We start from the raw sequence: 14,010 nt of genomic DNA, 5'->3' as shown, positions 1-14,010 counted from the left end.
TAAGATATTTAGACTTGTTTTCAGAGAATATATCTTGAACATATGTGTATTATGGGCAGTAAAGACAAAATACACATAAATATATTCAACATTCTCTGAAAACAAAACTCCAAAAGATGCTCCCTACTGGAAAAACAGCATGAATACAATGCCAATATTAGTTATTTATGTGTAGTACAAGTCATGATTTAAAATGAGTAAACTAAGTAAGTGTTAAAAGCCAGAGTTTCAACAAAAATATTTAGTATGAACTGAAGTCCATCCTGGAGTTCCGGTTATGGAGTGGTGCGGAGAAGACGACCCTCTTATATTTGCTGAGTAGTAATTCTTCAAGCACACTTAAAACTTTAATACATCCTTTGTAATCGATGCACAAAAGTCCAATAATGGAAATGGCACCGAAAAAAAGAACAAAATTCAAGAAAAACTGACTAATGAAGTGCAAGAGGTGTCACAGGATTCTAATCACGCAGGCTAATTAAAAGAGATGGAGGAAGATGAAGACAGTGAATCTACCAAAGTAAATGAGTTGAACCCCAGCAATGCAGATGTTTTAAAAGCCATTAGAGAAATGGACAAACGAGTTCTGATTAAAATTGATGGTGTCATGTCAGCGATTAAAGAGGTAAAGCAGAGAATGAACGGGCCCGAAAACGCATTTCGGGCGCAGAAGACAAGATCGTTCAACTACGGGCTCACGTGAATATTCTCGAATCTCAAATTAAAAAAATTACAGAGAAGGTGGACAGATGGAAAACAGAAAGAGACGGAACAACTTGAGGTTGGTGGGTTTACTGGAAAAAGAAGAAGGGAATGATGCGTGTGCGTTTTTAGAGGCCTAGCTTCCAAAAATACTGGAAATGGACATAAGTACATCTTTAATCATAGAACGCGCACATAGAGTGGGTCCACATAGAAATGCCGGTGACCATAACACAAGGCGAGATGCATCACCAAGAACACGAATTATGAAGTTCCTTAACTTCAAACAAAAAGAACAGGTGCTTAGAGCAGCCAGGTCTAAGGGGATGATTTCATACAAGGAGCACTCTCTTCATTTCCATCCAGATGTTTCTGCTGAAGTTCACAGGAAACAGAGAGCTTACGATTGAGCGAGACAGAAGCTACGAGAAAGAGGAATCAGTAAGCACAGAATCATCTACCCTGCTCGTCCACTTGTTTCTGCACAAACGTTTAACAAAATAACAGATTGTATGTATCACAGCATAGTCATCTCTGATCATGCAGCGGTATCCTTAGCATACAACATCACACATCCTGCTAAATGGCGCTTTCAGATAGGATGGCTTCGGGACCAAGAATTTATAGAATATTTGGGCAAATAAATTGATATTTCCTTTTAAACTAATAAATCTGAAACTTCTGCTTGTATTAGATATGAAGCATTAAAAGCTTTTATTTGAGGTCATATTATTAGTTTTTGCAGTTCAAAAGAAATTAAACCATTAGAAGATCAGATCATGAGTTTAGAAAGTGATATTTTCCAGAAAGTTACGGACACAATAGAGGCTAAAGAAAAATTACTTTTACTCAGGTCCCAATATAATGAAATATCAGCAAGCAGAGCTGTCGCCAAATTTTGAAATTGAAACAAAATTTTTATGAATATGGAGATAAAACAGGATGGTTACTTGCATGGCACATTCGAGAACAACAAACGGAACATGCTATTACAACAATTGAGAGTTCAGCAGGAACTATAGTTGATCCAGTAGAGATCAACAAAGCATTTAGAACTTATTATGAAAAACTTTATAGTTCAGAGTGCTCATTAAATTTAGATATCCAGATGCAATGGTTAGATAATCTAAATCTACCCCAGATTTCAAATGAAGAAAAGGATAAATTAGAGGAAGACCTCACATTAAAAGAAATTGGAGATGCTATTGATTTTATGAAACCAGGAAAAGCTGCGGGCCCAGATGGCCTTCCATAGAAATGTATAAGAAGTTTAAAGAAAAGTTGTTAACCCCCTTTTTGCAAATGATACTAGAGGCATATCATCAAGGCCTTATATCATCCTATATCATTCAGAGGTGCATTTATTACATTACTACCAAACCAGGATTTAAAAAAAAATGTTTTTATTGTTGACATTGTTGATAATGTCGACTAATCATTTCAGACCTACACTGCTTAAAGAAATAGTTGCAGTAAAACAAATTTAACTGCTTGATGTCTTGCAGTTCTGCGCTTTTGGATACATTGCGAGGATCGTCCTGAAGCACTCAGGCTACACCGAAGTGCGTCATTCTGCATTCAGGATGCGCATTCGTGGTTTTGTGCAGTTCTTTATTGGAGCCTTTCTTGTTTCTTACTTTGATAGTTTTGTGAATAAGATGTTATTGTTATTAAGCCATCTGTTGAATATCCACTAGAAACTATGTTGAAAGTGCTGCACTTAGTGTTTGTATATCCCTCTAAAAGACACCTGATCGGGGTCACATGAACATAACAGAGCCTTATTATACTGTGCATTATTATCTTTCACACTGACTAGTCAACGAATTGTTCAAACAACCGACCAACTAGTGGACTGTGAAAATTGGTAATTTTGTTTATCCTCTAAACCAGAGGAACACACACCTCAAATATCTATAAACATACTCATTCATTCAGCAGACAAGATGGAGGATATTTTGATGCGCATTTGCCTAAATAGCATGTCTCTAACCATAGCTAGTTCAGCCTCCAGCTCCTTTATCCTGTTCTCTTTCAGGTCCAGTGCAGAACGGAGCGCACCGGCGTGTTCAGTGGCCTCTTTGGTTTGCCGACGTAAATCCCATTTTTCCCGCTCTAAAAGATCCTTTTCTCTGGCTAAGACTCTCACCGCATCCTCACTCTCCTAAAACACACATACACAAGAAGTTTGTGGAAATGTGTACATGTTTGAAAATGTTGTGCAAGTAAGTGTAAATGCATAAGAGCTTGTTGTGTGCATATATATGTGTATGTGCTTGTGTTTATGAGATATACTTTTCGGTGTTGTTCATAGTTGCGAATGAAGTCTCGTAGCTGCTCCTCACGGCTCTCTAGTGTTGTATACAGCTGCTGCATTTGATTCACAAGATCAGTCCTCTCTAACCTCAAACGCTTCCGGTCTGCCTTCATTGCTGGGGAAAACAGAGAGAAAGACTTTTGAAACCACCAAATTCAGAAACCTACTTTGTGAAAGAAAAAATACAGAGCAGAAAGAAATAGAGCTAAAAAACAAAAACAATATGGGTAGATGATAAATAATATGTCCTTGATCGACATCAAGATTTTAGGTTAAAATGTTTGTGAATGTGGAAAGTTTATTTTAGGTCCTGCAACTAGTCACCATATTGAGTCAGTAATTTCCCTTCACTAGTTAATTTAAAGTAGTCCCGCAGTGTAAACAAATATTTTTAAAGGTCAAAATATTCCTCAAATAATATAAAGTAATTAAAGCGGCATGAATAATAATCATAAAAGAATTAACAAAAGACCAAGAAAGTTTAAGATGGTGTGCCGCATGTCACAAAAAAGGACATTTTAACTTAATAAAAATTCTCTTTTTACATAAAAAGCATATAAAAAAATAAAAAATCCAACAAACAGTGCAATGCGTGCTTTTATCAACTCAATTCTTTTCAACCTCTCTGTATGAAAATCTGTGCTCCACTTATAGTCTTGCCCTGACCCATGAAAAGTGCTTCACAACATTGAAAACATTCTGTTCTGTTTAAAGCACAAGTAAAAAAAATAAATAAATTATAATAATGATTTCTAAAGATCTCACAGAGAATGAAATAGAGAAGGAAAAGCATGAAACCAAGAGATAATCTATAACTAAAAGAAAGAGATTTACTTGTGTTTACTTATCTACCCATTATAAAATATTGAATGTATGTTAATTAAATGCTGTTGCTATGAATTCATTAGTCAATATAGTTATATTATACAGTATAACCTTATATATATATATATATATATATATATATATATATATATATATATATATATATATATATATATATATCATTACTATAATGAGATGCTTAGGCATTTGAAATCATTTTGGAAATAATGCGCTGGATCTGGATTCTGGTCTCAATATACATTCAGTACGATCAATTTAAATGTATTTTTTAGTTTGCATGTAAGCATTCCCATTTTTGCATTATTATTATTATTAAACACTTGATCTCCAAGGTGTTAATTTTTCAAACTCCAATCCCATTCTCTTTCCTTTTCATAGTCTCTCTCTCTCTCTCCTCTCTCTCTCTCTCTAGCTGGCTGTGGTTAATAGTGTGTGATAACAGAGGCAGTAATTGACTGTTTTAGGTTGTTTGTAGCTTCTGCTCTGACTTGCAAATTGCAGGCCATCTTTTCCAAGGACATTGAGTCTATTCAGCCCCCACTTAAAGACTCATTAAACAGGAGCCAAACTGAACACAAAAAAGTCTTTTTCTCACTCATGCGTGCGCACACACACACAAACACAAACACACACGAACACCTGGTAGAAGGTGGAGAGCGAATCTTAATAGCAGGGACTATTCAGATAAGTGGATCCTCTAAAAGGCAAAGCTCTCCAATTCCCTCTTAAATGTGTTTTAATTTAATAATGGATGCTCCTTTCCTTTAGCTCATAAACACAGACACATGAAAAAGATAAGAAAAGATACGACTTTGTATTATCAGAGCTCACACACTGAACACAGAATATTTATTGGTCATTTAAATTTTTTATCCATCCATCTCCCACTGACGTGGACTCCTACGGCAAGTTTAAAAATTAGGATTTTGAATAGACATTTTTAGAAAGCCTTTCCCTCATTTACAAATAAGATGCACTGTCTTTCTATAGTACTGCAGAGAGTGATATGAGCAGGCTGGAGCACAGACACAGCTCAGATGCACACCAAAAGACAGTAGCCACATTGCAAAACTGTTCAAGTGCATTAATGTTTAGGATTCTTTTTAGCTCCCCCGATTTAGCATGTGAAACACAAGAACAGTTATTCCTGCATCGCTCACTTTAGTCACTGGAGAAAGTAGATTTAGAGACAATGTCAGAACAAGGAGAGCAAAATCCCTTGATACCCAAGCACTGAGGATTTTATACCAGTTTTGTGGTCAGTGCTGTTCTGACAACTTCTGCATGTCACAGTAACAGATCTGAAAATGAGCCACAGAACCAAATAAAAAAAGATCTCAGCACAAGAGGTCCAAATCATTTCAAGGTATAGCGCAATTCTCTGCAGATTTAAGAAATGGTACAGTCAAAACACCTTATGCTTCTCAAATGAGTTCATGATAGGGATTCAAGGTCCTCTCAGGGACATATACAAAAAGATACACATTTTTGCTAATTTCAGACACCTCATTTGGGTGTGGGGGGTATATCATGAAATGGTGAAGCTCATGAATATTAATTAGGTTATGTGCAGATAGTGTCAAATAATATTTTGCTGTTTTAATAAAAGTAATTCTTGATGACCAATTAAAGCGCTCCAATAAATATTTCACATAATAATTTTATCCGTCTGTCTAAAACTGTCAGTACTGGGATTTTATTAGTCAGTGGATAAAAACATGGATCAGTAAGCTTTAAGCCAGAATGACTGATTGGGCTTCAAATCGTCCATAATATAACTTTTAATTTTAATAAGCGAAAATTGCATCTGTATGTTAGTGGATGTACTCTATATCATCAGCGGAGACACATCTGTTTGCATTTTGCTTTGCCATTTGCCAAGTACTAAAGTGTGCATCTGGATGCACAAGAGAATGTCGCCGCCTGCTGTCACTCAACGACACTAATAACAGCCACAACGAGCACACAGCATAATATTGAAAATAACAAACTCAAGCACCGGATCGCCACTTATTTTAACACATACTAACAAAATAGAAACTTCTGTTCAAGCACTGGAGATGTTACTTGACTAAAGCTATTTAAAAAATTGGTGGGGACAAAATTGGCTAAGTCAAAAAGTGATAGGGACATGTCCCACCTATCCCACCCGTTAATTACGTCTATAAGATAATGCCTTTCCGCAGGACTAATTAAATCTCTTAGAATTCTTGGAACTGAGATTTTAAAACAGACAAATTTGTCAAAAATGAATGTAAATCATTATAAATCACATATAAGTCAATGAAATTAATTAATTAATAATCAAATCTCATTTTTATTCTTTACATAATTTTTATTCCAAGCAAAGCTTTAAAGGAATAATTCACCCTGAAAGGGAAATCCTGTCATCATTTCCTCACCCTCATGTTGTTCCACACCCCGTATTACTTTATTTCATGTGTGGACCACAAAAAGAGATGTTACGTAGAATGAGCCACAGACACCATTTGCTTTCATTGTATGGTAAAGAATGACAATGAAAGTAAATTGTGAAAGGGACAGAGCAGAGTGGAACTTAAACTAAATACAGGGCTCAATGCTAAGGAATTATTTTACTGGCACGGTTTGTACTTGTCCTACCAAAATTTTCACTGGCCCCAAAACAAAAATAAAAAAATAGATGTTTTAACAATCATGGCTTTAAAAAAAATCTGTCCGAGTCTAAATATAATTGATATCCATTTACGTTTTTTAGATGTATTATTCCCCCTAAATTGTATCATGTTTATCATTTACAAGATATGATTTATGCCTTATGTAACCCCATATAACGCTTTACAGTTCTTAATTCATAAATTATCACATTAACCTCAGTCGCTATGCCATTTACACATACGTTTTTAAGCGAAGAGATCTGTGGACCAAATTATGGGTTTTCAGTCACCCTCAAGCTAAAATGAAAGCAAATTTTAATTTCACGCAATGTGAACACATCATGTGCGGAGGTACTTAAAATGTTGCGCAAGACGTGCAATCCCGCTACAAAATGTATGAAGTGGGTACATTGGTAATTGCTGCAGCTAAGACACTCGTAAACGTGCAAGGACAGTTCTAGAAGTGCACGCTCGGTGTCTGCATGTTCTTGTGTGTGCACGCTTCCATTCTATTATGCGCTCACGCATCTTTGTGAACTAAACATAATTTGTGCTCTCACACTTGTTGTCGACTTGCACTAACGTTATAAATGCAGCACTTGCCTAATCTGCAAGCGACCGTTCTAGCAACTGACATACATTTCTCTCACACTGGCTACGGACCATCGGGCAGTCCTTATTGTCAAGCCCATCTCCATTTTTGTTCAATGCAAGAAAGAATGATACAAGTTTGGAACAATATGAGGGCAAGTAAATTACAGCAATTTCATTTTTGGATGAGCTAGCACTTTAAAGGGGCGTTCTCTTGTACAGCCTATTTAGTGACCTCAAGTCATTAATTTTCAAAGAGAGTATTATTTTCCTCTTTTTCAGTTTATATACAAACACTTCCCCTGCAGTATGCTAATGTTTGCAGAAAGGTAACTTGTTCCTTGTCAAAATAGAATGACATCTTATTTTTACCAGCAATAAATATAATTTTTTTTTGCAGCCCACCAAACACATTAGGGCATTTAGTGGCAGGAACAACTACAGACTTTTTGATTTAATTAGTACAGTCTTTCTTTTCGCAGAGTAATTAAGCAGTCATGTTTTGGGGTGGTAGAGCTGTTCTTATTCCAGGATGACAGGTCTAGAACAGACTGAGAGTTGGGGTTAAAGGCCAGGCTCTTAGTTTTCAGTAGCTAATCTCAACTCACCTTGTAATGACTCCTTGGCTCTGTCCAGCTCCTGCTCTTTCTGTGTCAGCTGCACTTGCAGCTGTGAGACAGACAGCAGCTCCACAGAGCAGCCTCCTCCCGTCTCCTCCAGCTCACGGTTCAACATCTCCCTCACCTGCTTTAACACAGACACTTCTTCCTGCAAATGCACCACCTCCTCGTGCAACAGCACTACACAGAGGGAGAGACATACACATTGAGAGAAAGAAAATTCAGTCCAAACAGGCAACACAATTTATAATCGTGACTATTATCTTTTTTTAATATATTTTCCTGATTTGCTCTATACCTTACTGCTAAACTGATACATTCTGAATATTATTATTGAATTAAGGTAGCTTATCTGCTACTAATTTACCATTAAACATTATTTGTTGTAATGTTTTTGCTTATGCCAATAGAGCACTCTGAAACTAAAACTGTGTCAGAGAAATAACGTCAGTGAGAAGGCTAAATTGAATAATTAGTGTCACAGGACTAAAAATGTTTTTACAGAATTTAAACTATGAAAGGAAAAAAAACTTGTTCTAAGTATTCCACCATTCCAACAACATGAAGAATAATGCAAATAGTCCTCCTACACACTTGATAGACCCCAACAGCTCTGAAACTAGAAAACCACCTGTACAGGTGTTGGAGACACACACCATCTTTTTATCTGAAGGCGTATGCTTAAATGTTTGAAATGAGTCTTGTATACAAAAATATAATTGTGCCAACATTTTAATTTATTTAATTACAAAACTAAAATTGTATATATTAAAAAAAGCTTTTGAGATTGTAGACTTGGTCCAAATAATAAAGAAAAGCAGCAAATAAGTGCCCAACATAGATGGGAACTCCTTCAGTACGGTTTAAAAAGCATCCCAGAGTGACACCTCAAGAAGTTGGTTGAGAAAATGTCAAGAGTACATGTCTGCAAATTCTAGGCAAAGGCTGGCTACTTTGAAGATGCTAAAATATAACACAGTTTTGATATATTTTGGATTTTGTTTAGTCACAACATAATTCCTATATTTCAATTTATGTTATTCCATAGTTTTCATGACTTTATTATTATTATAAAATGTTAAAATAATATACAATTATAATAAAGAATAAGTGTTTCAAAACCTGACCGGTGGTGTACATAAGAGAATTCCTATCATTTCTGCATGCAGAGAGTGAAAGTGTGAATCTGTGCATTGGTAAAGTATGTGTTGGAATGCAAGGTAAAATGTTTAGAAGGTTTTAGTAATAATGCATCTACAGCCATGCACTGAACTTACAAATACAACTCAATCACACATACAGTATGTGAACCGAATATACATGTACAGCTTTAGAAATTTCAGTCCTACTCCTAACAATGGTGAATCAAAATTGTGATATTTTCATTCCATTTATGACAGATTGGTACACACAAACAATTATATATATTTTTTAAATGTATGAATCACATTTATTGTCTTCTCTTACATTAGTAGATCAGCTGCTAGGTCTGTGTCTGAGCGTTGTAATGGTGTAATTTTTTATGAGCTTTGAACTGTGTCTGCCTGGCTCAGGTCCATTATGATCTATGTGTGTGCGTGCATGCTTATGTGTGTATGTGTGTGTGCACACGTGTATGTGTGTGTGTGTGTGTGTGTGTGTTCTGTGAGGAGAAAGATTACCAAACCACATTCTCTAGATCTGCTAATATAAAGATAAGACTACCAACACTAAAACGTATTGTTAAAATTTATTTCATTATACTATAATAATTTCAAATCAAATAAATGGTCAAGTGGTAAAAACATTGGACTGTTCCTCAAAAGGTTGTGAGTTCGAGTCCAGCAAAAAATGGTTTTAAATTTAGTAGGGTGGTACATTGGCTCAGTGGGTAGCACTGTAGCCTCACATCACTGTAGACTCACAGCTCACCCAGGGCCTTTCTGTGTGGAGTATGTTCTCCCTGCGTTCGTGTGGGTTTCCTTCAGAGTCCCACAGTCCAAAACCATACAGGTGAGTTCACTCATCAAGTGAATTGGAAACTGTAAATTGCCTGTAGGTGCGAGTGTGAATATGTGTGCTTTTGGCCTGTAACTGACTGGCCACCTGTCCAGAGTGTTTCCCTGCCTTCAACCCAAGACAGCTTGGGATAGGCTCCAGAAATACATGTGAACCTACATAGGCCAAGTGGCTATAGAAGATGGATGGATGTAATAATTTCATGTTTTTAGAAGTGTGATCATCACATTTGAATCTGGGTTACTGTGTCTTCAGTTCCATCTGTGAAGCGAAATTTCTCATTCATTGCTTCTCAAATCAGACATTAACACCACATTTCATTCTGAATGTGAGGTTTAAAACAGGTGAGGAATTCAAAGAACCTGGCATTCTTCCTTGTTAGAACAGGCTGATGTCCTGACACAGGCATCTAACACATTTCCAGAATCAGCTTCAGTTTACTTTCAGACAGCACTGTTTTGCACACTGCATTATATGTATTAGAGCTGTGAGACCGCAGTCTTGACTAATCCAAAAATTGGGCTCAAGAATGGAGATGAGAATCTTATCTAGATTAGCTGGGTTCAGAGAAGGGTTAGAGTTGGCTCCATACCGGAGTTTCTTGTCCAGACAGTATTTATTTTTATTTTTTATTGTTCAGTATTATATAAGAGTGTGGTTTGAGTTTTTACCTGGAATCCTTTTGTGCCTTGCTATTTTTGTGCCTTTAAAAACAGGATATCACTGCTGGCATGCTTCCTTAAATAAGAAAGACAGTGTGTCTAAAATGGGCCCAGTCAGACATGCATGTATGTGTGTGACAAAGAAATTAAAAGAGAAAGAGACAGAGTGAGAAACAGAACGAGGCATGTGTGGGCTTTTTAAGCCATTTGTTCCATAAGTCTTGAGCGTCTTGCCCTTTGAGGACCATTGTGGAAAAGGGCAGCAATCTAAACCCTCCACATTTTGAAGGGTCTGATTAATTCTGTTAGTGCAATCAACCACAAAATGAGTGTGAGAGCCTTGGGGAGAAGGCTTGAAGAAGGACTGATCATTGACTTTGCCATAAAATACAGCAGAACTCTAACAGCATATTCATTGAAGAAAATTAGATGGAAAGCACAACAAAATGTTATCCTTTTTTCTTTTTTTTACATTTTTGGGTTCAAATTCATAGGAAGGTATACAGTTTAGGAATATATATATATTTATTTTTAAGCTTTTCACAATTTTATAAGCAGTTAAGTCTTTTTGAATCAATTTACTGTCCCTAGAGTTTTGCAAAATGATTTTTACGTGGCTTGGACAAATTGTGGCACTTTCCTGGTGAAATAAACACTAGAGGCGCTACAACAATAGCTATGTTTCCATCTAAGCTGCGAATTTAATTTACGTGAAAAACTACAATATCGAAAAAACAATGAGCGAATAAAGTCACCTCATGTGTTCTAATGTTCAAAAGACCAAAATTATCACTTCTGGAGAAATTGTAGCCACTGTGACTCTTTTAATATTAAAAAAAAACTTGCATTTTAGAGCACTCAGACAAAACACTGTAAAGAACTTTGTCTCATATCAGGAAGTGACAGTGTTCAGGGAACACTATTTGTGTGCGTTCCTCGTTCCTTATGTCTTTGCAGATCTATATTATATTTTTTAAAAAATGTCAATAAACAGTTCAAGTTTGTATTCGACTTATTTGCTCAGCAAACACTTAACAGGCTTTGGATTTTCTATACACCGTTATTTCAGGATGACCAGAGCAACATTTCAGAAGCAATTATTGGTTTACTGGTTAGTCAGTTTTGATTCATACGATTAACAAAATGTATCTACCTCAAGCGAGCATTTAAGTTTCAGGAGATTGTATTTGCATCTTGGTGTTTCCATCTAGCAGGTTTTATGTTAAATCCCGAAATGCGCATAAAAATACTTTGATGGAAACCCAGCTAATTACTTTTTAATGCCTTTAACACAAATCATGAGAAATTTTTGTGTTTTTTCATGAGAAATTTTTGTGAAATCATGAAAAGCAGATTATCAGCTCATAAACACTTACTTTTCACCCTGTTCCTCACACAATGCTATCTGATTACATACTATTGTGCATTGTGCAACTGTGCGTGTTGCACTTGCAATGCAAAGGACCGGGGAACAAGTCTAGTAGAGCATGCAAGTCGACACGTGAACCGAAAGTGTAATAGAAGCACCTACATTTAATGTGGTTACTTCTGAAATTGCAGTTTTCATCTTACATTTTCTTTTATTACACTATTGTTTAGATTTAGGTTTAAGGTTTAGGGTAGGGAGGTAGGTTTTGTTGATATAAAACTTGATACAACATTAACCTTAAAAACCTCTATCTGATTATCTTTAGAGGGGGACAGTGCATGTGAATGTTGCAAAGCTGCCTTTTATTAGATGCAATTTTGCATCATGCACGTGAAGTTTGGGCTTGATAATAACAAGACCACTGGCTTGTGATTTGCATTTCTGTCCTGGAAAGCTCACAATTCAGTGAATGTACACTGTACACTGGGATGATGTGATGCCAGGCCTGTCTATTGTGATTAATTTAACTCCTATCGGAGGCTGTGTTCTCTGTGTTCTACTGGTGCAATATTCTGATGCAAACAAAGCTCCATGACACTGCATTACTGCAAATTCTTTCTGCTTTTAAAAATACAATAAACTGAATTCTGTTTCAATAAAGGATTTGTGTGTGGGGGGGTGGGGGTTTGCTTAGCTATATATAAATATGACAAAACTTTATTCATGAAAAATATTAATAAAAAATATATATTACTATAATTATTATTACTAGTATTATTAGTTGTAGTATTATTGAATTGTTAAAAATGCAATAAGTAAATAAAAATAATAGAAGTCTATGGTATGCCCTCATGTAGATAGGCGTGTATGTGTGACTTTATGTGCATGAGCGTGCGCATGACAGTGTGTCTGTTTGAATATAAACACGCCTGATGATCTAACGGTCCATTCTGTCTGCTCATTGCATTTAAAAAACAAACAATGCAAACCACCTGAATCACTCCAACCAAAACATAGTCAACACACACGCACACAGTACATACACTCCTAGTAAAAACCAGTCTTGTAGCTCTGCTAAAAAAATCTAATTTCTCTCTGTTTCTCTCCAGCTTGAGGGAAATGCTTATGATTACTTGTCTACTCACATCCATTCCCTTGTCTTGTCTCCAGTTTTGTCACCACAGCGACTCAGTCAAATGGTCAGAAAATAAATAAATGAATCTCTTGCGCTAAATCCAACAGGAATTTTCAAATTCAAAACTCAAAATCCCTTTTCACCTGCCGAGAGAGACTCCCACAGGTTTGCAGGTATTAACTCTCCTCACTCCTCCCTCTCATTCTCTGCTTAAATAGGAGGAGTTACAACTGACACCACTGTTCAACACACACACACACACACACACACACACACGCAAAGGAATGGAAGTACTTAAGGTCAAGGTGCAGAATTTCAATCAGGTAATGACTCTCTTTTCAAAAAAATACATACAAACTGCACTCTCGCTTGCCAGATTCCGGTAAGAGGAAACCATACACACATACGCACATACTCAAGTTAACAATCAACAACCAAACACACTGTTCACAGAATAAACTACAGAAACCCTCTCGTATTGGAATCTATTTTCATTTATTTTGTTTTATATTATCTCAGTGTGTACACATATAATTGTGCATATAATTGCACGTATAATTGTGCCTACTCAAATTGTTAATGGAACTTATTAACAAGTTATGAGCAGAACAAATATGTGTGTAAATTAGAAGGAACACTGAATGGGTTCATGAATTATATGCAGTATACACACAGATTTGTTCTGCTTGTGTTTTATGAAAATGGCCCAATGTGTAAGTATAAATAGATTAGCATGCATCACAAAACTTAGTGAGCTATCTACTTAGACAGCAGTTTAGGCGGTTCACTAGGGTTTGGAACAAAGCCAAATTGTGTGTTTTTATTTGAGGGCTTAAAACACAAACTGCGCAAAGACCATTTTCTCACAGATTCATAGACAAATCAAAACTATCTGTGTGCCTGTTTGTAGCTGCGTTTCAACACTAGGCTAAATTTGACAGATCCCTCTGGATTTGAATATCTGGTTTGTCAACACACATCATACACTTAATGCACACACAAACACACGATTCCATTACATGAAGGAATGTAAAGTGTGGCTTACTGCTGTGTAAACACCACTGTGGACAAAGATAAACAACTGCAGCCTGGCATTACATTCTGACAACTCATTTTTCTAGTCTTTGAGAAGCA

General features: G+C 36.2%; 1 protein-coding gene across 2 annotated transcripts in view; it reads right to left on the bottom strand.

Moving 5' to 3' along the window:
• The window catches only part of kazna (kazrin, periplakin interacting protein a), a 51,205-nt gene that overhangs the window by 18,087 nt on the left and 19,108 nt on the right, over positions 1 to 14,010 (bottom strand). For both annotated transcript variants that reach the window (XM_052094849.1, XM_052094850.1), the window contains exons 3-5: positions 7,701 to 7,892; positions 2,998 to 3,134; positions 2,696 to 2,866 (exon numbers count right to left, since the gene is read on the bottom strand). In XM_052094849.1, the coding sequence (XP_051950809.1) occupies positions 2,696 to 2,866; positions 2,998 to 3,134; positions 7,701 to 7,892 (500 nt within the window). The remainder of the gene's footprint in view (positions 1 to 2,695; positions 2,867 to 2,997; positions 3,135 to 7,700; positions 7,893 to 14,010) is intronic.

The sequence above is a fragment of the Xyrauchen texanus genome, chromosome 27 (assembly GCF_025860055.1).
Source record: "Xyrauchen texanus isolate HMW12.3.18 chromosome 27, RBS_HiC_50CHRs, whole genome shotgun sequence".
In the NCBI taxonomy this organism is placed as follows: Eukaryota; Metazoa; Chordata; class Actinopteri; order Cypriniformes; family Catostomidae; genus Xyrauchen; species Xyrauchen texanus.
Note: the sequence above shows the minus strand (reverse complement) of the source record. Positions and strands in the feature narration are given on the sequence as shown.